Source organism: Pleurodeles waltl, chromosome 3_1, assembly GCF_031143425.1.
Source record: "Pleurodeles waltl isolate 20211129_DDA chromosome 3_1, aPleWal1.hap1.20221129, whole genome shotgun sequence".
Lineage (NCBI taxonomy): Eukaryota > Metazoa > Chordata > Amphibia > Caudata > Salamandridae > Pleurodeles > Pleurodeles waltl.
The window spans coordinates 35,662,951-35,684,756 of NC_090440.1; the positions used below are offsets into that span (position 1 = coordinate 35,662,951).

At 46.8% G+C, this 21,806-nt stretch overlaps 1 protein-coding gene across 3 annotated transcripts in view; it reads right to left on the reverse strand.

The window, feature by feature from the left end:
- PRDM11 (PR/SET domain 11) overlaps positions 1 to 21,806 on the reverse strand; it is a 230,238-nt gene that overhangs the window by 22,662 nt on the left and 185,770 nt on the right. For 2 of the 3 annotated variants that reach the window (XM_069221784.1, XM_069221783.1), the window contains one exon: positions 13,532 to 14,176. The exons of the other annotated variant lie outside the window; for it this stretch is intronic. In XM_069221784.1, coding sequence (XP_069077885.1) covers positions 13,532 to 14,176 — 645 coding nt within the window. The remainder of the gene's footprint in view (positions 1 to 13,531; positions 14,177 to 21,806) is intronic. 3 annotated transcript variants of the gene reach the window in all.

Here is a 21,806-nt window from a genome sequence, read left to right on the forward strand (position 1 = left end):
AAAATGACTAAGTCGACATGCCACTCCCCTCAGGGTGCCATGCCAACCTCACACTGCGTATTGCATAGATAAGTCACCCCTCTAGCAGGCCTTACAGCCCTAAGGCAGGGTGCACTATACCACAGGTGAGGGCATAGGTACATGAGCACTATGCCCCTACAGTGTCTAAGCAAAACCTTAGACATTGTAAGTGCAGGGTAGCCATAAGAGTATATGGTCTGGGAGTCTGTCATACACGAACTCCACGGCACCATAATGGCTACACTGAAAACTGGGAAGTTTGGTATCAAACTTCTCAGCACAATAAATGCACACTGATGCCAGTGTACATTTTATTGTGAAATACACCCAGAGGGCATCTTAGAGATGCCCCCTGAAAACATACCCAACTTCCAGTGTGGGTTGACTAGTCTTTGCCAGCCTGCCACACACCAGACATGTTGCTGGCCACAAGGGGAGAGTGCCTTTGTCACTCTGTGACCAGTAACAAAGCCTGTACTGGGTGGAGGTGCTTCACACCTCCCCCTGCAGGAACGGTAACACCCGGTGGTGAGCCTCAAAGGCTCACCCCCTTTGTTACAGCACCAGACGGCATCCCAGCTAGTGGAGATGCCTGCCCCTCCGGCCACTGCCCCCACTTTTGGCGGCAAGGCTGGAGGGGATAATGAGAAAAACAAGGAGGAGTCACTGGCCAGTCAGGACAACCTCTTGCAGATGGAGGATTCCTCCAATAGGATTAGGGATGTGACCCCCTCCCCACCGGGAGGAGGCACAAGGAGGGTGTAGCCACCCTCAGGGCTAGTAGCCATTGGCTACTAACCTCCTAGGCCTAAACACACCCCTAAATTGAGTATTTAGGGGCCCCCAGAACCTAGGAAGATAGATTCCTGCAACCTGAAGACAAAGAAGGACTGCTGACCTGAAGCCCTACAGAGAAGACAGAGACTCCAACTGCTTTGGCCCCAACGCTATCGGCCTGTCTACCCACTTCAAGAAAAACTGCAACAGCGACGCGTCCCCCAGGGTCCAGCGACCTCTGAAGCCTCAGAGGACTACCCTGCATCTAAAAGGACCAAGGAACTCATGAGGACAGCAGCCCTGTTCCACAGAAACTGCAACTTTGCAACAAAGAAGCAACTCTTAAAGACCACACGTTTCCCGCCGGAAGCGTGAGACTTTCCACTTTGCACCCGACGCCCCCAGCTCGACCTGCGGAAAACTAACTCTACAGGGAGGACTCCCCGGCGACTGCGAGCCTGTGAGTAGCCAGAGTTGACGAACCTGAGCCCCCACAGTGACGCCTGCAGAGGGAATCAAGAGGCTCTCCCTGACTTCCTGCTTCAAGGAACCCGACGCCTGGAAAACACACTGCACTCGCAGCCCCCAGGACCTGAAGGAACCAAACTCCAGTGCAGGAGCGACCCCCAGGTGGCCCTCTTCCTAGCCCAGGTGGTGGCTACCCCGAGGAGCCCCCCCCCCTTGCCTACATGTATCGCTGAAGATACCCCCGGGTCTCCCATTGAATCCTATTGCAAACCAGACACCTGTTTGCACTCTGCACCCGGCCGCCCCTGTGCCGCTCAGGGTGTACTTTCTGTGCCTACTTGTGTCCCCCCTGGTGCCCTACAAAACCCCCCTGATCTGCCCTCCGAAGTCACGGTACTTACCTGCTGGCAGACTGGAACCGGGGCCCCCCTATTTCCATTGAAGCCTATGTGTTTTGGGCACCACTTTGACCTCTGCACCTGACCGGCCCTGAGCTGCTGGTGTGGTAACTTTGGGGTTGCCTTGAACCCCCAACGATGGGCTACTTTGAATCCTGTAAGTGCTTTACTTACCTGTGAACCTAACAAAATACTTACCTCCCCCGGGAACTGTTGATTTTTGTACTGTGTCCATTTTTAAAATAGCTTATTGCCATTTTTGCCACAACTGTACATGCTATTGTGATGATTCAAAGTTCCTAAGATACCTGAGAGAAATACCTTTCATTTAAAGTATTGTTTGTAAATCTTGAACATGTGGTTCTTAAAATAAACTAAGAAAATATAATTTTCTATTTAAAAACCTATTGGCCTGGAATTTTCTTTGAGTGTGTGTTCCTCATTTATTGTCTGTGTATGTACAACAAATGCTTAACACTACCCTCTGATACGCCTACTGCTCGACCACACTACCACAAAATAGAGCATTAGAATTATCTCTTTTTGCCACTATCTTACCTCTAAGGGGAACCCTTGGACTCTGTGCATGCTATTTCTTACTTTGAAATAGTACATACAGAGCCAACTTCCTACACTCAGTCTGGCCTATAACCTTGGCGTCGACATAGAATTGGCCGAAGCCAAAGACAGTGGCTTCAACACTTGAAGACGCGGAACAGGAGAGGAAGGTTGGCTTCGGTCGAATCCATCACTTGGATCCGGCACCGGGGTGGATCCCAACGGCGCCAAGGACACTTGCGGCCCCACCATCGGCTTCGACTGATGGGGCCATGAAATCGGCACCATAGGTCTGGAAGATGACATCATGGGAACCACAGGACCTCGAGGTGACGTCATTGGTGCCCGTCTGGCACCCTAAGCCAGATAGAATGGCATAAATGGCACGCCTTGTATGGCGCAGGGGAGCCCAACGAAAATGCCAACGGACCCGTGGGACCAGCTGGTGCACCAGCAGGGGCCATAGCATAGAAGATCGAGAACATGGCATTTAAAAATGCCACCGGATCCACTCCTGGTGCCGGGATGGCAGGACACCGCTGATCTCCATGTTGCACCTGTGCTTGCTGAACATCGGAATCATGAGCAGCACGTGAAAATCGAGGACTGTCCGGAGGTGCCACTACCTCGAAGACTGATGGGCCAGAGAAGCCTCAGGGCTCTGAGGTTGTGGAGTCACAGTTGGACTCACCTCTCATGTCCCACGGCACCATCGAGATGGAGACCTTGATCTTGAGCAGCTCCAAGCCGAATGACGCAGAGAGTCATAACGACAGGTTCCTATGTCTCTTCAAAGAAGTATGGGAAGAGGATCTATGATGACTCTTATGCCCCTTCTTCGCCTTGGCCAAAAAGAGTTTGGCCTTTCTTTCCTTCAGAGCCTTAGGAATCATGCTCTGGCAGGTAACACACTCCTCGACGTCATGCTCAGAGCTCAGACACCAAAGGCAATCGTCATGAGGGTCAATAACCGACATGCGACCTCTGCACTCTCGACATGGCTTGAATCCCGACTTCCTAGAAGGAGACATTGTAACTAGAAACCGGATAGAAACTAGCAACAAGATGGAACACCGCCAACAGTAGCCAGAGCTAGGAGAAAACCGTTAGCGTCGAAGGCACGGAAAAAAGGGAACTGACATCAGCACACCGGCGAGGACCTCTTATTGGCACGGTGACATCAGATGGAGTCGCGTGGAGCCATGCAATTGTGATGTCCTCGTCGACGTGGAGAGCTTTGAAGAAGATTTTCCGTCAGATGCTGGCGCATGGGTGAATTCATAAGGTGAGGAATCCACAGGTAGTTGTATCCATCAGAAATGTTGCTACCTATGTACCAATGCCCTTGACTGACTTCTGTTCAGAGATATGTATTTTATTACAAGACTGGAGGGGCAATAACAACTTAATTTCTTTATTAAAATCTACAGCAGCAGAGACTATAAAAATAGTAGTATTAGAAATGTGATTTGGATACTGAATGTTCTCTGTACAGCTCAGAAAACCACAGAATAGGCATCAAACCCTTTTCACATCACAAGCAGTCTGCATGACATCAGAGTCCACCCATATATGGTCCAGGCACAGTCTATACTTCCTCTTCTTTGCTCTTCTAGCAGAAGAGAAGAGTGTTTAGTTTTTATGTATATTTTAATAAAGACTAATTTATAATATATTTAAATTGTTTATTTGCTGGTTCACTGCTACTGGCTTTATTCTTCACCTTGGCGCATGTTAGTGCATTTTGTTTCTCGTTCCCGGGGTAGGAAATTGTTAGCGTTTTAGGATGTATAACACAGCTCCTCTCTGCTCATGGGATTCAGGGACTGTGTTGCACTGCTGGCCTTCATTGTTATTGCTACTGCAAACAAGTATCTGTAAATCGCACCCCACACAATTTATTTTTTTGGTTTTGTGATCAATTTGGTGAAATGGGGTCTCTGGTTGGCAGACAATTTTCACTCTGTCCAAGCAGGGACTCTCACTCTAGTCAAGGTAAGGGAGATACACAGCTCAGATAACCCCTGCTCAACTCCTTGGTAGCCTGGCAAAAGCAGTCAGGCTTATCTCAGAGGCAAAAACACACACAGTAACACAGTGAAAACACCACAAAATCACTCAACACCAGTTTAGAAAAATAACCAATATCTCTCAGAGTAAAACTAGACCAGAACAACAAAAATTCAACATACACAAGATGCGCATTTTCAAAGATTAAACTTCAATATAGCGCCTAGAAACACAGTAGCTCCAACTTGGGCTATTACAGTGTCATTGATGGAGTCGTTCCCAACAATCCAACGCCACTCGCCAGGAGGGCGGTCAAGGAGTCGCACAGACCCCCAGGTACAGTACGTTTGGTAATGAGGAATCAGGCCTGTGCACAGAGTCGGGGAGGTGAGACGTCACTGGATCTGGTGCGATGTCGGTTCCTTACTGCAGAGCAGGGGAGGTGATGCGACGTCGGTACGAGGCGGCGGTTCCTGACTATCTGGCGGGGCCGATGAATCTGACGGGTCAAGGCATGTTGGGTAACATCTTGAGTCGGGTGTCACATACGTTGATGACATGGCACTCGGGACTCAGAAAGTCGTGGGACGTCAGCCGGGCTGTGGCGGTGTCGAACCTGCGGCGTCAATTGGGGTCGCTGCACTCCCGCTGGGAACAGGGGAACACAGCTTCAGGTGCCGGTGGCGTTGTGGATGGAGTCGGGCAGCAGCGGCAGTCCTGGAGTTGCCCAGAGTCGGTGCTCCTGGTTCTTGTTTTTAGGTCAGCTTTCACTCCCAGGGGCCCGGAAACTGGAAAGCCAGAGGCTGGCAGGTGAAGTCTTTGATGTCCCTGAGACTTCTTAACAGGAGGCAAGCTCAGTCCAAGCTTTTGGAAAAACTTCACAAGCAGGATACAAAGTAAAGTCCAGTCTTTGTCCTCTTTAAGGCAGAGACAGTAACTGCAGGCCAAACTCAGCAAAGCACACACAGCAAAGGGGCAATACTCCTCCTCCAGCTCTCCTCCTTGGCAGAGGTTCCTCTTGATCCAGAAGTGTTCTAAAAGTCTGGGGTTTTGGGTCTACTACTTATACTCATTTCTGCCTTTTAAGTAGGCAAACTTCAAAGGAAAGTCTCTGTTGGTCACAAGATCCTGCCTTACCCAGGCCTGGCTTCAGACACACTCCAGCACAGCCCTTTTAGGTGCAGGTGTCAGCTCCCTCCTCCCCCTCTACCCCACAAAGCCCTGTCTCGATTTGCAGGACAAGTCAGCTCCCTTTGTGTCACTGTCTAGAGTAAATTCACAAATAGCCCAACTGTCAGTCTGACCCACAAGTGGATTCCATAGGCAGGCCGAGACACAGAATGGTTAAGCAAGAAAATGCCCACTTTCTAAAAGTGGCATTTTCAAACAGACAATCTAAAAACCAACTCTATCAAAAGATATATTTTTAAATTGTGAGTTTAGAGCCCCCACACTCCATAACTATATCTGCTCCTAATGGGAAACCACACTATACTTAAAGGCAGTCCCGATGTTAACCTCTGGGAGGGATAGGCCTTGCAGTAGTGAAAACCGAATATGGTAGTATTTCACTATCAAGACATGTAAAACACATAAGTACATGTTCTACCTTTTAAATACACTGCACCCTGCCCATGTGGCTACCTAGGGCCTACCTTATGGGTGACCTACATGTAGTAAAAGGGAAGGTTTGGGCCTGGCAAGTGGGAACACTTGCCAGGTCATATTGGCAGTGTAAAATTGCACACACAGACACTGCAGTGGCAGGACTGAGACATGTTTATAGGGCTACTCATGTGGGTGGCACAATCAGTGCTGCAGGCCCAGTAGTAGCCAGAAACTAGTAGGCCATGGGCACCTCTAGTGCACTTTAGTAGGGACTTACTAGTGGATCAAATATGCCAATCAAGTATAATCAATCATAATCCCAATTTACACAGGGAGCACTTGCACTTTAGCACTGATCAGCAGTAGTAAAGTGCCCAGAGTACCAACAAACAGCACAAACGAAGTCCAGCACACAGTCAAAAATACAGGAAGCAGAGGCAAAAAGACAGGGGAAACCATGGAAAGGGTGCCAGGTCCAACAACTCCCAATTTAAAATTCATGTTAATATAGAAAGAAAGGTTCTCCTTTAGAAGGCTAGCCATAGCATGGCTGTCATTTGGGCAATCCTACCCACCTCTCTGAATTACAAGGAACAGTGGGAAGGCACTGCATTTTAAGACAGGTGGCTCTTAGTCAACCTGAGTCTCCTTTACCACAGACACAACTGAGAAGTTGGGTTAGTGGCTCTCCTAGATAGCAATACAGAATGAAAAAACATTTTTGGCCTGGATCCTGATGATATGTCTGAGTATGATGATAGTAAGTTGGGCTGAGGTGATAGGTGCAGAGACATCTTGGCAGTTCACAAGTAGTCTCTAGATGATGCACATCATTTACATAAATTACTGAGAGCTGCTCGGAGGCTTCTTTGATGTAAAACATTTGGTTCAGGAAAGGGCAAACTGCTGCAAACGGCTGAGGATAGACGACACCTCAATGTTAAACATAAACCATTTGTGTGGTTTCCGCTCCAATAGGTCAGCGGATCTGGCCAAAGAGTTTTGGAATTTTTTCCTGAACAGAGAGAGTGTGATTCAAGCCAAGTATCTTGAAGGCCTGCCCATCTCAGTTGGAGATTGAGGCTCGAGATTTTTGCAGCAAAGGGGCGATGGGTCTCTGGACACAGTAGTATTTTTCCACCTCCACTCTCTGGGTAGTTCCAGGAAGATATGTTTGCATTTTGATTCAATCACGAGCTTCCTCAGTTCCTTAGAGCCATAAGCACAGGCAGTAAACACCTTCTTTTGTTCTCGGAAGTCCTTTCGAACGTATGTGTTCCTTCATTTTGACATGATCATCAAGTTCCTAGTCTAGGTAAGAAAGAAAAAGAAGAGTCTAGTTTTTATCACTCCGTCCTGGTCAGTACAAGTTGAGTACTCACAACTCTCTATAAATTACTCACGACTCCTTCTGGTCTTTCCACAGCTTCTTCGTAATCCAGTGTTGGATCCTGACAAGCTTGTGTCTGCAGGGCACCTACAGTTGATTGATTGAAGGATTGTAGGGGATCTTAAAAAGCCCCACAACTTTTGCAGGAAGCACTGTCAATCCCTAGAGGTTCTATTCACTCGGTCAAGTTACAAGTTTGTCTGGTCAGTCTGCAGTGATGTGAAAAAGGAAGCGCCCCCTGCACAGAACATGGAGGGGCCTCATCTCCGACTCAGACCAGGTGCTGTGTTGAGGGGTCCCCCTGGAGCTCTGGGGCACCCCGCACTGTCTGTAGAGCTCTGTGGTCTATTTGCCTAAAGATCACCCAATACCCAAATATGCATTGCTAGGGGATGTAGTTCCTTGATTTCTTTTCCCACAACTAATATCTTTCCTTAAAGCACTTTTCTGCAATGTTAACTATGTTGTTGAGTCTGATTTAACTTTGAAGTATTTCTGATGTGAGAGCTCTTCACGTTGATAACAGATAGTTTTCTTGACAAGGAGGTTACCTTTTGTTCTTACACATACAAAGCCATTCTCTAATTCTAATTTTTATCCAAGTTTTCCAGATTGTGCAAAATTATATGTAGTAAGTTATCTAATATATTATGAAACACACACTGCTGTTTACCGTCTTTTTTCAGCTTTACAGCTTTCAATTTAATTTAAGAATCATTTAAGTTAACTTTTCCGTATACTTTGGCAAGATGAGTTAAACGGTTTATGGAGTCTGGAACTGCTGTTTCCCTTTTTGGAGCACATTCAGCAAGAAGGATTATGGCGTCCATGGCATTTATTTCTTCTGGACGATCAGACGAAGTTATGAAAATGGCAGACTGGTCTCTTTTAGATCTTAATACTTTGAACCAATGGTTCATGTGTCTGGCAATGTCACTGATGCTTTAAAATTGTGATAATTGTGCTGGGCTCCTGTCTTGAAACAATGTGCAATCTGACCCTCTAATATGACTGGAGGATTGGATTGTTTTAACAACATGGAGATGAAGATTATTCTTTCCTAACGGTCCCCCGAACTGTGACTGAGTTTTTTTCTATTCTGAAATCACAGCATGTATCAGGGCCTGATTACAACCTTGGCGGATGGGATACTCCGTCACAAACGTGACGGATATCCCATCCGTCGTATTACAAGTTCCATTATATCCTATGGAACTTGTAAAACGGCGGGTGGGATATCCGTCATGTTTGTGACAAAATATCCCATCCGCCTAGGTCGTAATCAGGCCTTAAGTGTCTGGTGGAAACCTCCATTGTCATCTGATTTCTGTGCCTTATCAGTGGGAAGGTGAGTTCTTGGATTTCAAAGACTGAGAAAAGAATGCAGTAGTTATGGCTCCAGTTGTTGAGGATGATCTCTTTTTGTTGACGCTTCCGGTTCCAGTGTGAAAAAATGAGGATGTGTGAACTAACTGGACTAGTTATAGGGTGGATTCTGATGCCATGCAGGCTCTCTGTCATGTCGTAAGGGCTTGTTGCCTTGTATGTGGTTCTTGGAGCTGTACTAAGAACATTTAATCCATGTTAATTTACTTATACACTTATATATACTTATGACACCATCGCCGACCTCATCAGCACCCACGCCCTCGCTTCCATGGACTACATCCTCCTCGGGGACCTGAACTTCCACCTCGAGAACAACAACAACGCCAACCCCACCGCCCTAATCGACAACCTCGGGCTCAAACAGCTCGTAACGACACCCACTCACGCCGCTGGACACACACTCAACCCCATCTTCTCCGCAAGCCCCCACGTCTCCTTCAACCACACCACGGAACCACACTGGACCGACCACAGATGCGTCCACTTCACCTTCAGAAAACCCACCACACACCACCTCACCCAACATCTACCACGCCGCTGCTGGGGCAAGGTCACCGAGGACCAACTGACTACCGCCCTCGCCCTGAGACCACCCACCAACCCCACCGACCCAGACACCGCCACGACCAGCCTCACACAGTGGATCAACGACTGCGCCAACACCCTCGCCCCTCTCAAGACCTTTACAACCAACCACACCAACAAGAAAGCCGCCTGGTTAACCGAGGACCTCCGGATCTCCAAGCACACCTGTCGGAAGCTGGAGAAGAAATGGGTCCACGACCGAACACCAGACAACCACACAGCCCTCAAGAGCGCCACCCGCAGACATCACCAACTCATCAGGATTGCCAAGAAGACCGCCTAGACAACAACGCACACAACACCAAAGAGCTCTTCAGCATCGTGAAAGAACTCTCCATCCCCAGCTCCATCACCAACGACATCCCGCCATCTCAAGATCTGTGTGACTCCCTGGCCACCTTCTTCCACTGCAAGATCACCGACATCCACGACAGCTTCAAGCCCGACCCCCCTGCACCCACCACCGAGTCCACCACCCCTGCGACTACCACTCGCACCAGTCGCCCGACCGTCTGGTCCAGCGTCAGCGACGAAGACACCATCAAAACCATGAACTCCATCCACTCCGGATCCCCATCGGACCCCTGCCCTCACCACGTCTTCAACAAAGCCAGCGCAGCCATCGCGCCCCACCTCCGGAAAACAATCAACTGTTCCTTCGAGACAGCAACCTTCCCAGAAAGCTGGAAGCACGCCGAGATCAACGCCCTTCTGAAGAAGCCCAAGGCGGACCCTAAGGACCTCAAGAACTTCCGGCCCATCTCCCTGCTCCCTTTCCCGGCAAAAGTGACCGAGAAGATTGTCAACAAACAGCTGACCCGCTACCTCGAAGTCAACAACATCCTGGACCCTTCCCAATCGGGTTTTTGGAGTAACCACAGCAGCGAGACCGCCCTCATCGCCGCCACTGACAACATCCGGACCCTGATGGACAAAGGAGAAACAGCCGCCCTCATCCTCCTGGACCTATCAGCAGCCTTTGACACGGTCTGCCACCGCACCCTATCAGCACGCCTCCATGACGCCGCTATCCAAGAGAAGGCACTGGCCTGGACCACATCCTTCCTCTCCGGCAGAACCCAGAGCGTCCACCTCCCACCCTTCCGCTCCAAAACCACCGAGATCATCTGCGGCGTCCCACAGGGATCCTCCCTCAGCCCGACACTGTTCAATATCTACATGGCCCCCCTCGCCCACGTCGCACGACAACACAACCTCAACATCATCTCCTACGCCGACGACACACAGCTGATCATATCCCTCACCGAAGATCCCCACACCGCCAAAGCTAACCTCCACTGAGGAATGAAGGCCGTAGCCGACTGGATAAAGGACAGCAGACTGAAGCTGAACTCAGACAAGACGGAGGTCCTCATTCTCTGACCCACCCCATCAGCCTGGGATGACTCTTGGTGGCCCACATCACTAGGCACAGCCCCGGAACCCACGGACCACGCACGCAACCTGGGGGTCATCCTCAACTCCACTCTCTCCATGAACAGGCAAGTCAACGCCGTCTCCGCATCCTGCTTCAACACCCTCTGTATGCTCCGCAGCATCTTCAAATGGATCCCCGTTGACACAAGAAAAACCGTTACCGAGGCCCTCATCACCAACAGACTCGACTACGGGAACGCCCTCTACTCAGGAATTACAAACAAGCTCCTAAGACGACTCCAACGCATCCAGAACGCCTCGGCCCGACTCATCCTCGATGTCCCCCGCCGCAGCCACATCACACTCCACCTGAGAGGCCTGCACTGGCTCCCCGTCAACAAAAGGATCACCTTCAAGCTCCTGATCCACGCACACAAAGCACTGCACAATACCGGACCCACCTACCTCAACAACCGACTCAGCTTCTACACCCCACCCGAAACCTCCGCTCAGCCAACCTCGCCCTCGCCACAGTCCCCCGCATCTGAAAAACCACCGGCGGCGGCAGATCCTTCTCCTACCTAGCCGCCAAGACCTGGAACACTCTCCCCACCATCCTACGACAGTCCCAGGACCTGCTGGCCTTCAGAAGACTCCTCAAGACCTGGCTCTTCGACCAGTAGCACCCCCTCTCCCCAGCGCCTTGAGACCCTCACGGGTATGTAACGCGCTTTACAAATGCAGTGATTGATTGATTGATATATTACCTATTTTTTATCTTTGCTGCTATAGATTTCAGTAAAGAAGGTATGTCATAATCTTCACCCCTGCACTTTGATAGAATCCAAACATCCTGTCAGTTACTGGGGGAGATTTCACCTTGTCAACACTTGTGAAACTTGTGGCTTTAATCACAAAATGGGTCAAAAGGCTGTGAATATTCTTCACACAGGTGTACATTCGGCTTGGGGTAAGGCAGAAAAAGAGAACACATTCAGTTTTAGTTGCACTCATGGCAGGACTATCTTCCAGCACTTATCCTGGAATCTCAGATGAGAAGGGAATATTCTGATAGGAACCTAGAGTTAAGTCTGGCATCTCTTTCAATGGTGTGATCTGTTGCATAATGTAAAAGTAACATTTAATCTGCAGCCAAAGTCTGTTATTGGGTATCTAAATACCTTGGTGTACATGTGCATCGCAACAAGGAACAAGTCGTATGAGTAAACTATGGCCCAGGTGTTGATAGGCTGAAGACAAAGATTGACAGATGGATCAGACTGCCGTTATCAATGGCAGGTAGCATTGCCATGATAAAAATGATGGTCCTTCTGCGCTTCTTGTACCTATTCAACAATATACCCATTCCTCTCACAAACTCCTTTTTTGCCTCCCTTAGGAGCTTTTTACACGACTGGTGTGGGCAGATGGAAGGCCCTGATTCCGCTGGGATGTCTTGGTACTCCCTTATGAACAGGGGGAGAGGGTTTGGTATCCTTCACTTTCACCTGTACTATCTAGCTGCACAATGTCATTACACACTATTGGTATCACGAAGACGCACGCTCACCATACACTATACCGGAAAAGGATCTGTTTTCCCCCAACCTGTTGCGGGTGCTGCTGCCTGCTGGCCACCCCTTGTTCCTCCACGATATTCAAACTGTTTCCACGACCTGCTGTGCATGGCAACGCCTTGTCCGTATCCTTCGCAGTCGGATGCTGTACTACCCTGCATAACCGATAGCAAACAAATCATGGTTTCCAATAACCCAAGAAAAATTGGTTCAGCGCACACTGAACAGCCGGTCTCTCCATACTTTCGGGTACCTTTTCCCAGAAAGACACGTCTTCTCACGCACTAAAGTTCCTAGATTGACCACTGGTACACATATGGACCAATTTGTACTCAGACAGCTGCAACATGCATTATGCTCCCTAATCCCTTCATATCCCATTGCACCAGAAGAATTTAGGATTCTTACCTTGGTAATCAATGATACGGAGGGGGGGAAATTAATTTCCAAATTCTACCACACCTGCTTGGACCTGCTGGGCCGCACCCTCACAGACAAAATCTGTAATGCATGCTGCATGCAAACATGATTGGTTTCTATGAATTAACGGCATAAGCTCATAAACTTTAAATTCTTACGGCACGCCTATACTACCCCTGTAGCATTGGCCAAGATTGACTGCTCCCGCTCTTCAGCATGCCCCAAATGTCACACGCTTTTAGCAACTTTGCACATATGACATGGACGTGCCTGTAATTGCCAAATATTGGCAGGATATATTCAGTCACCTGGCGGCATTGACTGAACAACTGCTTAAACCAGAACCACTCCTCTCCCTGCAAGGTTATGTCAAAGAATTCCCTAAATCCACACAACGCTACAGAGTCATGCCCTATTGTTGGCCAATTAGAGAATTAGCTAGGTGCAGGGGGTTGGGGCTCCGTCCGTGGTGGAGGCTTGGCTCCAGAGTCTCATTTATTGTGACACCACCAGCGAAATATGTGCAACGCTTCAGCCACCCACGTCGAGACACAGGGACATATGGCAGACCCTGAGGATTTATCTGTTGACAACGGATACCTCCACGCAGGCGTAGTGATCGGTGATCCCAACCAGCAGTTGCAATAGGTATACGAGCCGGCTGGGCGCTTCACGTTGTGGGTACAATATCTGTTAATAAACCCATTCTCTTACCTGCACATTGTGGACCATTCATTTTACTACAGTATGAGTGTGAGTAAGACAACAGATAATATAGTGGAGGTGCATGCTTGCATTCACCTACATCCTTATGGATTACAGATGGGAACCCAAATTATAACAAGTGATTTTTCAATCCTAAATCAGAGCATAAACCACTAAACAACAGCAGCTCTGACTTCTCCCACCAATGCAGAGAGAAGAAAAGTATCACTATATCTTACATGACTTACCTGCGGGGTCAGGCAGCCCTTTGAGGTCAGGGATCGTAGGTGGGGGTTCAGCAGTTTCCGGAGTTTTGGCAGACCTCAAGAGGTCGAGTTCTGCTTGAAGTTCTCTGATCTTCTTCTTCAGTCGAATGCAGTTGGGACAGAAGGATGTTGCAGGCGTGTCATTACAGTCTCTGGATTCAGTGATTGCCTCAATTGGGATCTCAGATTTCAATTGGAGATGATCATCATCTTCGTCTTCAGGGGGACTATGTTCTCTAGCAGCCCCGAAGGGGAGGCATTTAGGGGAAACTTTCCGCTCTGGCTCGCCGTACATGTTCCTGAGTCTGGGGGAGCTCAGTTGAGTTACCTTTCCATATCTATCACATACATTCTCAGATTGGTATTTGGGTTTCTTGGAAGAGAGGGGGCTGCTTGCGGCCAGTGGGCTGTCACCCATTTTTGCTGACTCCAGAGAGGCTTCCAGAACATCTTTAAAGATGAGGTCTATCTTCTTTCTCTTGGCCTGAGAGTGAGTCTCCCCATCATCACTGCTCCGCTTACAGAAGCTCTTGCCTTGCTTTAAAGTGGCCAACTGCAAAGGTTCTCTTGCATCCTCTTGGCTCGCCAGACATTTGTCTGGATTCTCCCTCTGTGACTTTCTACCTCCTGGAACAGAAAATTTTAAGGGGATTATCAACGAAAAACGTGGCATAGCTTCTCAAATTAAAAGCCAAGAAATACAGATAGACCTCACCTAGAAAAACATTCTGGGAGCCATCATTGGGAAATAGTATTATCAGACACTAGAGCTGTCTAGAGCTTGAGTGACCTCACAAAGGGGGTGGAGTCTGGTGCTTACTGCATGCAACATGAAAATGAGGCAGTGCTCATGACCCAGGTTAACCTTGGTAATTAGATAGGACTTTTGTTGCGTTCATACTTCTTATTACATTTTAAAGGTAATTTTTCTTCAACCTCACATAAAGGTCCACTGCCTCTGTAATTTATTATTATTTCTTCTCCAATTCCATGTTCCATGTTGTCAGCTCTTCACAACAAAAAGGGTTTGGCTCAAGCCATGCATTGAGTACAGTAATTTTTGCAAGCAAGTGAGCTCTTTATCAGTAACAAACTGAATTTGAACAGCATGTCTATTTTTAACAGAGAAGAATGAACATTAGATAAAGATTTTGTGTAGCTTAAAACAATCCATCTGGACTCCTGCTACACAGTGGAATGTGGTTGATAAATCTTCTCACATCCTCACAAGTCATGCTTCATGGATTTTAAAGACGTACGTCTACAAACCAGCATGTACCCAGTTTGTTTATCCAGGACATGAATGTAGTGTGATCCGGCATGCAGCCCCCAAGGCCTAACTTCATGAAATAACGAGCCGGAGGCACGGTGATAAAGTAAAGGGCTGATCAAGACATACGCTGTCCTGACCATGCACTCTTTTTATTTTCTCTGCAGTGTAACGCAGAGCTGAACCAACAAGCACGCGCTCTCGGGTGAACATTAGAAGACCTCTCCGCCTAACGAGGCGAAGTGGTATAGTACATTCCTCCCCAATTTTAACAAATTTGATAACACAGGATCAAAAGAAGGCAAGATATGCATTTGAAAAAAACAGGAGATATGCAGACAGGTAACAACGTTTACCATATAGCCAATTGTACCCAGGAGGCGGCATCTGTATGCTAGAGAGTCTGTCAGTATGGATGAGAGTGCAGGATTGCTTCCTAATTGAAATATTCCCTCAGCCCACAAGATGTAGGGTACACATCTCACTCTCAGGGGGTGTTGGCTGGGACCCAGTGGCAGGACTGGGTGTTCACGGTGTCTCAACGGGATTCAGAGGTTCTTCAGTCAGGGCCTCTGGACGAGGGGATTCCACTTGAATCCCTCTCATGGTAAGTCAGAGTCAATGAAAGAAACTGAAGTGGATCTGACAGGTCTTCAAACTTTCTTGAAAAATGACTTGATGTGCTGTGACCATAGTGCCTTGACACCTTACTCTATCCAAAGGTGTTGTTCGATTGGTAGATGAAATTTACTCCCAGGATAGCTGTCTTTGACAAACACCCAGTCTCATGGTCGAATCTCAGCAGGCTTGGCCTTTCGCCTCTCACTGGCTTTCTAGTTGGTGACTCTCCTTCTGCTGAATCGGTCATTGATTTGAGGTAGAGTCCACTTCGGGTGGTGGGGAATTGTGTCATTAGCCACATGTCCCATGCTAGCATGTCCTGGAGCTTGACCAGTAGTTGAATGAGGTGTTTGTTGATATTTGCATAAGGACACGTAGGTGGCTCTTTCCATGGACTGTCAGCATGTGCAATGTAACTCACCTTGTTTAAGGTCCTCATGAATGTTTCCACTTACTCATTTGCTTGGGGCCACTTAGGCGTAATATTGCAGTGTTGGAGGGATTTGACGCAGTCTGCAAATTCTTAGCCTTGGAAATGGGATCCATTGTCCCTTTTCAGGGCTTTCATTACGCCATGTGTGGCAATAATTTTGTCCAACTTAGCTACCACCTCCAGGCTCTTTGCGATCCCACTAGCTCAACCTCCGGGTTCTTGGTGTAGTCATCGATAATGACTAAGGCGTGTCTCCCATCTGGGAGATGGCTCAAGTCCAAGTTGGATGGCTCCCATGGCATGTGAGGGCCCTCTTTAGTGATTACTGGTGGAGGGGCTTTGGGAGAGCCGGTTATTTTACACCACTGGCAGGATCTCACTGCACTTGCCACCATGTCATCCACGCCAGGGAACCATACCTCGATGAGGAGTCTATTTTTTGTTTTGATGATTCCTTGATGGCAGTGGTGAGCTAGTTGGACTGTTTGTGGGGCGAGGCTGGCCGGGATGACTAGACGAGGTCCTCTAAGTAAGCATCCACTTGCATCCGTTGACAGTTCTTGGCAGACATGAAACAGAGATTACAATATTCTCCAGGTTTCTGGAGCTCAGTGGGACAGATGTGTCTTGAGGATCCTCCAGTCATTTCATCTGATCACCGCTAGTGCGAGTTGTAGGCACTCATCTTCTTGGGTGGTGCGCTACAGGGTTTCCAGGGAAAGCGTAAGAGGGAAAGGTCGTTCTGCCACACATTGCACATAGGCTTCCGTCGCTTTGGCTTCCTTTACTTCTTCAGGGTTTGCGTCTCGTGGATGGCGGGAGAGGTAGTCTGACGGATTGGTGGAGCCAGGCCGCAACTCGATGCAGCAGTCGTATTCTTGGAGTTGCAGCATCCACTTCTCAGTGCGTAGAGGAGGCTTAGATGCTGAACCTTGGAAGATGGGTATTCAGGGGGTTATGGTCAATGGTGACCACAAAGGGATGACCATAGACGAACAAACAGAAATGCCTTTATGCCCAGTGTATGGCAACAGCTTTGCGCTCAAATTGTGAATATCTCTGCTCTGTTTCAGTGAGAGATCTGCTGGCATAGGCGACTGGGGTCCATCCTCCGTGTTCTTGTTCCTGTGTAAGCACTGCCCTTGCGCCTTCTGCAATGTTTGTCCGCCTGCCTAGATAGGGTGGTGTCTGCCAATAGTGTTTGCTTGATCTTCTGAAAGGCAGCCTCTTCTTCCAGCCCCCAGAGCACCGCTAAGTTTGCTTTGGTAAGTTCTCTAAGGGGTTGCGAGTGAAGTTCAGGGTTGAATCGACCAGAAGTTGACCATTCCCAGAAAACCTCTTACTTCCAAGGTTTAAGTGGGTGCCGAAGCACCTTGGACATCTCTCACCTTTTCAGAGTTGGGTGTTATTCCTTCTGCAGAGAAGGTGTACCCAAAGTAGCTGATTTTTTTTAAAGACTGTGCATGTCTCTTTGTGCAGGGTGAGTCCAGAGTCTTTTATCCTCTGAGGGACTTTGCAGAGACGTTTATGGTGCTCTTTTATAGACTTGGCACATACAAGTATGTCATCACTAACAGTGATGACTCCAGGCAGACCACTGAGTAGAGTATCTTGCAGGTGGTGTTTTGAAAAACTTTGGCGGGGCTGGAAATGCCGACGTTGAGGCGGCGGTATCTCCACAGCCCTACATTCATTGAAAAAGTATGGATGTATCTCTATTCTGGATGGATAGGTAGTTGATTGTATCTAGAGCAAAGGTCTACTTTAGAAAACCACTGAGCTCCACTGAGTTCTCCAAGGATGTTGTCCACTGTAGGAGTCAGATGTCTTTCACATTTGATGCAACATTGGGAAGCCTCATGTCCACACATATGCAGACTTCTCCAGGTCGATTTGGTTTCTTCATAATTACGATCGGCGAAACCCAGGGGGTGGGTTCTGCTACCTTCTCAATGATGCCGGCCCATTCTTATTTGTTCAGTTCTTCTTCAACTTTTGCCCGGAGATGAACAGCTATACACTGTTGTCTCAGAGCTACTGGGTAGATAGATTGGTCGATGTGAAGCTTGACCTATTTGTCACGTAAACAGCTCATGCCTTCGAAGACTTCTGCAAATTTTTCTTGTACTCTGAAGGCAAAAAATATCACCTCTAAAGCTTCAGCTGTTTGCCCACTGACCAACATGCTGTGTCCTTTCTTTGCTACATAGACAGCAGAGTCAATGCTGAGTTGCCCATGGGACACAGGTTTTACCCATGGAAGAACTTCAGCAGAGGTATCGGTTGTGTCTGCCCATATACAAGGGTGTAATTGGTGCTCCCAGACCTCAGTTCAATAGAAGCGCTGGCGTTTATGGTGGTTGTGATCATATAACTTCCCACTTCATTTTGGCATTGGGGAAGTGGGCGACGTGTGGACCAGGTGGCTCCAAAAGCAAAGACGGTGTGAATGAGAAATTCTTCAGTGTCATCGTCCAGGTCTTCGAAAGTATTGGGAGTGGCTGTGACTACTTGCACTGATTCTTTGGGGGCTTTGTGCTTGGAAGAGTGGCAGACTTTAGCAAAGTGGTTGTGCTTCCCACACGCACAGCATTTTCCTTTTGCCGGGCATTCGTTTATCCTGTGAGGAGGTCCTCCGCAGTATACACAGTCTTTTATGTTGTCTTGCAAGTGTTTCTGGATTGCTGGTTTCGGGCTTTCTCTGACAGGGTTTATCTGTTAAGTCCTGGGTATTACTAAAGGATGTCAGCAGGATTAAGAAATGTCAGCAAATTAAAGAGCAAACAACGAACTGTAAATTTCCCATATACCCTGTTTTGGGATCTCAACTACCACCAGCAAAACAGTGACAGCAATGAAACTACAAGCAAGCTACGACAAGTGGAAGATTGCAGTAGATTTCAGAGACAGTGATAGGACAAAGGTACAATGATATCAGACTATGAACATAGTTCCCTAAAATCCCATTAGCAAAATGCTCTAAGTGAGATGAATAGCAATACAAAAGGAGTGTCACCTGTCACTAAACAGTAAATATGACAGGTACTTTGGCAGTGTGACTCCTAAGGAAAGAATTAAACTGTGTGTCTGTAAGTCAACTTCATACAATTGGTGGAATTTAAAAATAAATGAACAGTAGGATATACATTTTACAATTATCTTATTGGGAAGCAAACTTGTAAATCTAAGGAAAAAAGGCAAATGCACAACTTTACCAACTTTACATAGATTCTACGGCAAAGTGGTTCCAAATAAGTAATATCTACAAAATAGTGTGTACCCATGACAATATATTCCATAAAAGGGATAGATTAATTATGCTTAAAAAACTGTAGCACTTATTGTGGGCTACCAATTTGGTATAATAATGTAGGGACGTTACAAAAATGTGATTTGATGGTATATATATTTATGGTTGTAAAATGTATTATTCATGCTAAAACAGGCATATTTGTACTATCGCTTCAGTTTTTATGGAGTATCTGGTATTATAAATGTGCTCTTTTCGATTTATGCCAGAAGACTGCACAGCCCTAAGCGCCCGGTTGTGAAATGGGATTCTCATGATGCACCTAATGTAGGTCCTGTGTATGGGAACTGGTTGTCAAGAAGACAGGAGAGGGTGAGGAGAGAGGCTGGACAGTGGGGAAGAGGTGGAAGGGGGGGTTGAGAGAAAATCTGGGCAACTGAAATAGTTTTCAGTAGCTGTTCACACACAGAGATAAAAATATCCCTCTAAAAACAAGCATTGGCAAAGCCAATACGTTTCGCCTCTGCAAGATCTATTGAGATTGTCAATGCTGTTAAAAGATGTTGCACAGCAGCTTGTGCTGCTGTGCAATTGGTATCCCACAATAAGTGCTGCTGTGCAACATGACTCACGGTGAATAAAAATAAAATGCTATGGAGTGGCCAGCATTAACCGTGCCATAGCGCTTTTTTTGTTTACCTCAAAACACGTTTCATAGCAGCCCGCACTGGTGTGCAACATCTTCAAAAACATTAACAAAGCCAAATAGCTTGGCAAGACCTATTTGACTTTGTTAATGCTTTTGTAAAGGGGATGAGGTGCTGTGGCCAGAACTGCTGTCTGTGGACCTGGGGAACAAGATTCGACTTTTAGCATCATTACAACATCATGAGATTATGGGCCAATCACTTAAACTCCCGGTGTCTGAAAAATTAAAATGAATGTGTCCTTGTTTAAAGTAAATGGTGCTCATGTAAAGCGCTACAATATCTTTAGGTGAAGTGCGCAAAATAAAAATCTTCCAAAAATAAAATTAGAGACAGCAACGAGATAGTGGAGGGTGGGAAACAATGACACAGGGTGAGTGGATTGAAGAAAAAAAATGACGAGGGGATAGGTCACGAAAAGTAAACCAAAAAAGAGTACCTTAAGGAGTCTGTGACCAGTGGAAGGACACTGGTCACAGGAAGCAGTATTTGGTCCATTCTCCACGCAGGGACAAAGGGGCAAAGACTAAAGCCACAGGTGAGGAGGAGGCACTGACCAATAGGAAGCAAGGAAACAAGAGTAACGTGCAACCCAACCAACGGTAAGCAAAGATAAGTAATGGACGGGCTCCAAGCCCCTTTTAAGCTTTAAAAAAAAAAAAAAAAGAACAATAGCTTTTGCTGACAGAGCATACCACTGTAGGTGAAACAAGAATTCAGAGACACAAGTTCACAGATAAAGGAAACAGAAACCAGGCATCTCTAAGCTGTTGATTTTCTAAGTAAGAAAATAAATATTTACCTTACAGGCTAAAGTAAGGCATTTACCAGTGTTTTGTGAGCAGATGTTATCTGGATAAATGTGAACCTTGCTTTCAAGCTGAAGGTCGGGGAAGCATTGTTCATTTACTATGAAAGAAATAGTTGGAACACTGAGAGGGAATGGAAGCAGGACAGGTGCTATTATTCAGCAACCTGACTATGCTCTGAGCAGCAGCATATATATAACTGAATTATGAAGGAAAAACTGGTCATTTTAATGTGCACAACAACAAACAGGATTCTTCATCATTCTAAAACTGTATTTGAACCACATTCATAATCCCATTTTAACGTGTTTGGAAAAAAAGGCACTAAAGCTTTTATTTTCAAAAGCAATATTTTTTTACTGCTGCCAACTGAATAAAATCCAAATTGCAAATATGCATTTCATCAGTTAACTATTTAAGCAATGAAGATATTAATCTAGTCGAACCACGGATACAGTGGTTAATTTAGATATCCTGTTATTTTAGCTGATATAAATGTTTAATATACTGTCAGTGGTACGAATATTTATGATAATAATAATAATTATTATAATAATAATTTTACCTTGTTCTTTATACAGTGCTTCATACCACATGTCTGCCATTTCTAACCATTGGAAAGAACAGATTCTATCATTACCTAGTCACTGTAGTCAATTGACCTACATTCAGGAGGGTGGAGGACTGAGTTGGCCATGCATGGATTCAAACTTGTGGCCTGCTTATTGAGCTTTTTTTTAATTTAACTACATAGGTTGGTTGTGTTAACTATATTACTGTAGAACCACGCAATACTTATTGCACAAGTAGGTACTCTACATTACTAACACATACGCATAAATGTTCCCAAAGTGAATGGAAGCACTCATTTAAACAAATAAATTCATGCTGTTGCTGGTATCTTTCAGCCTTGAATTCATAGTATCTCTTCCCTCAAATTCAGTCTTATCTCTGACAGGAGAACTCAGGTGCACCAAGGAAGTATGGCCCCTTCTTCTGTTTAAGCATGCAGTGTGGAGACATACAAGAAAAGGGAACTGTACCAAATAAAGTTTGGTATATGGGAGGATATAGAGTCATAGAAGTAATCTCAGTGACCCTAGATTCAGAAACAGGCCAGAGAGAGAAGGGCTGCCATGGGGCAAGAACATGAAGGACATCCTAAGT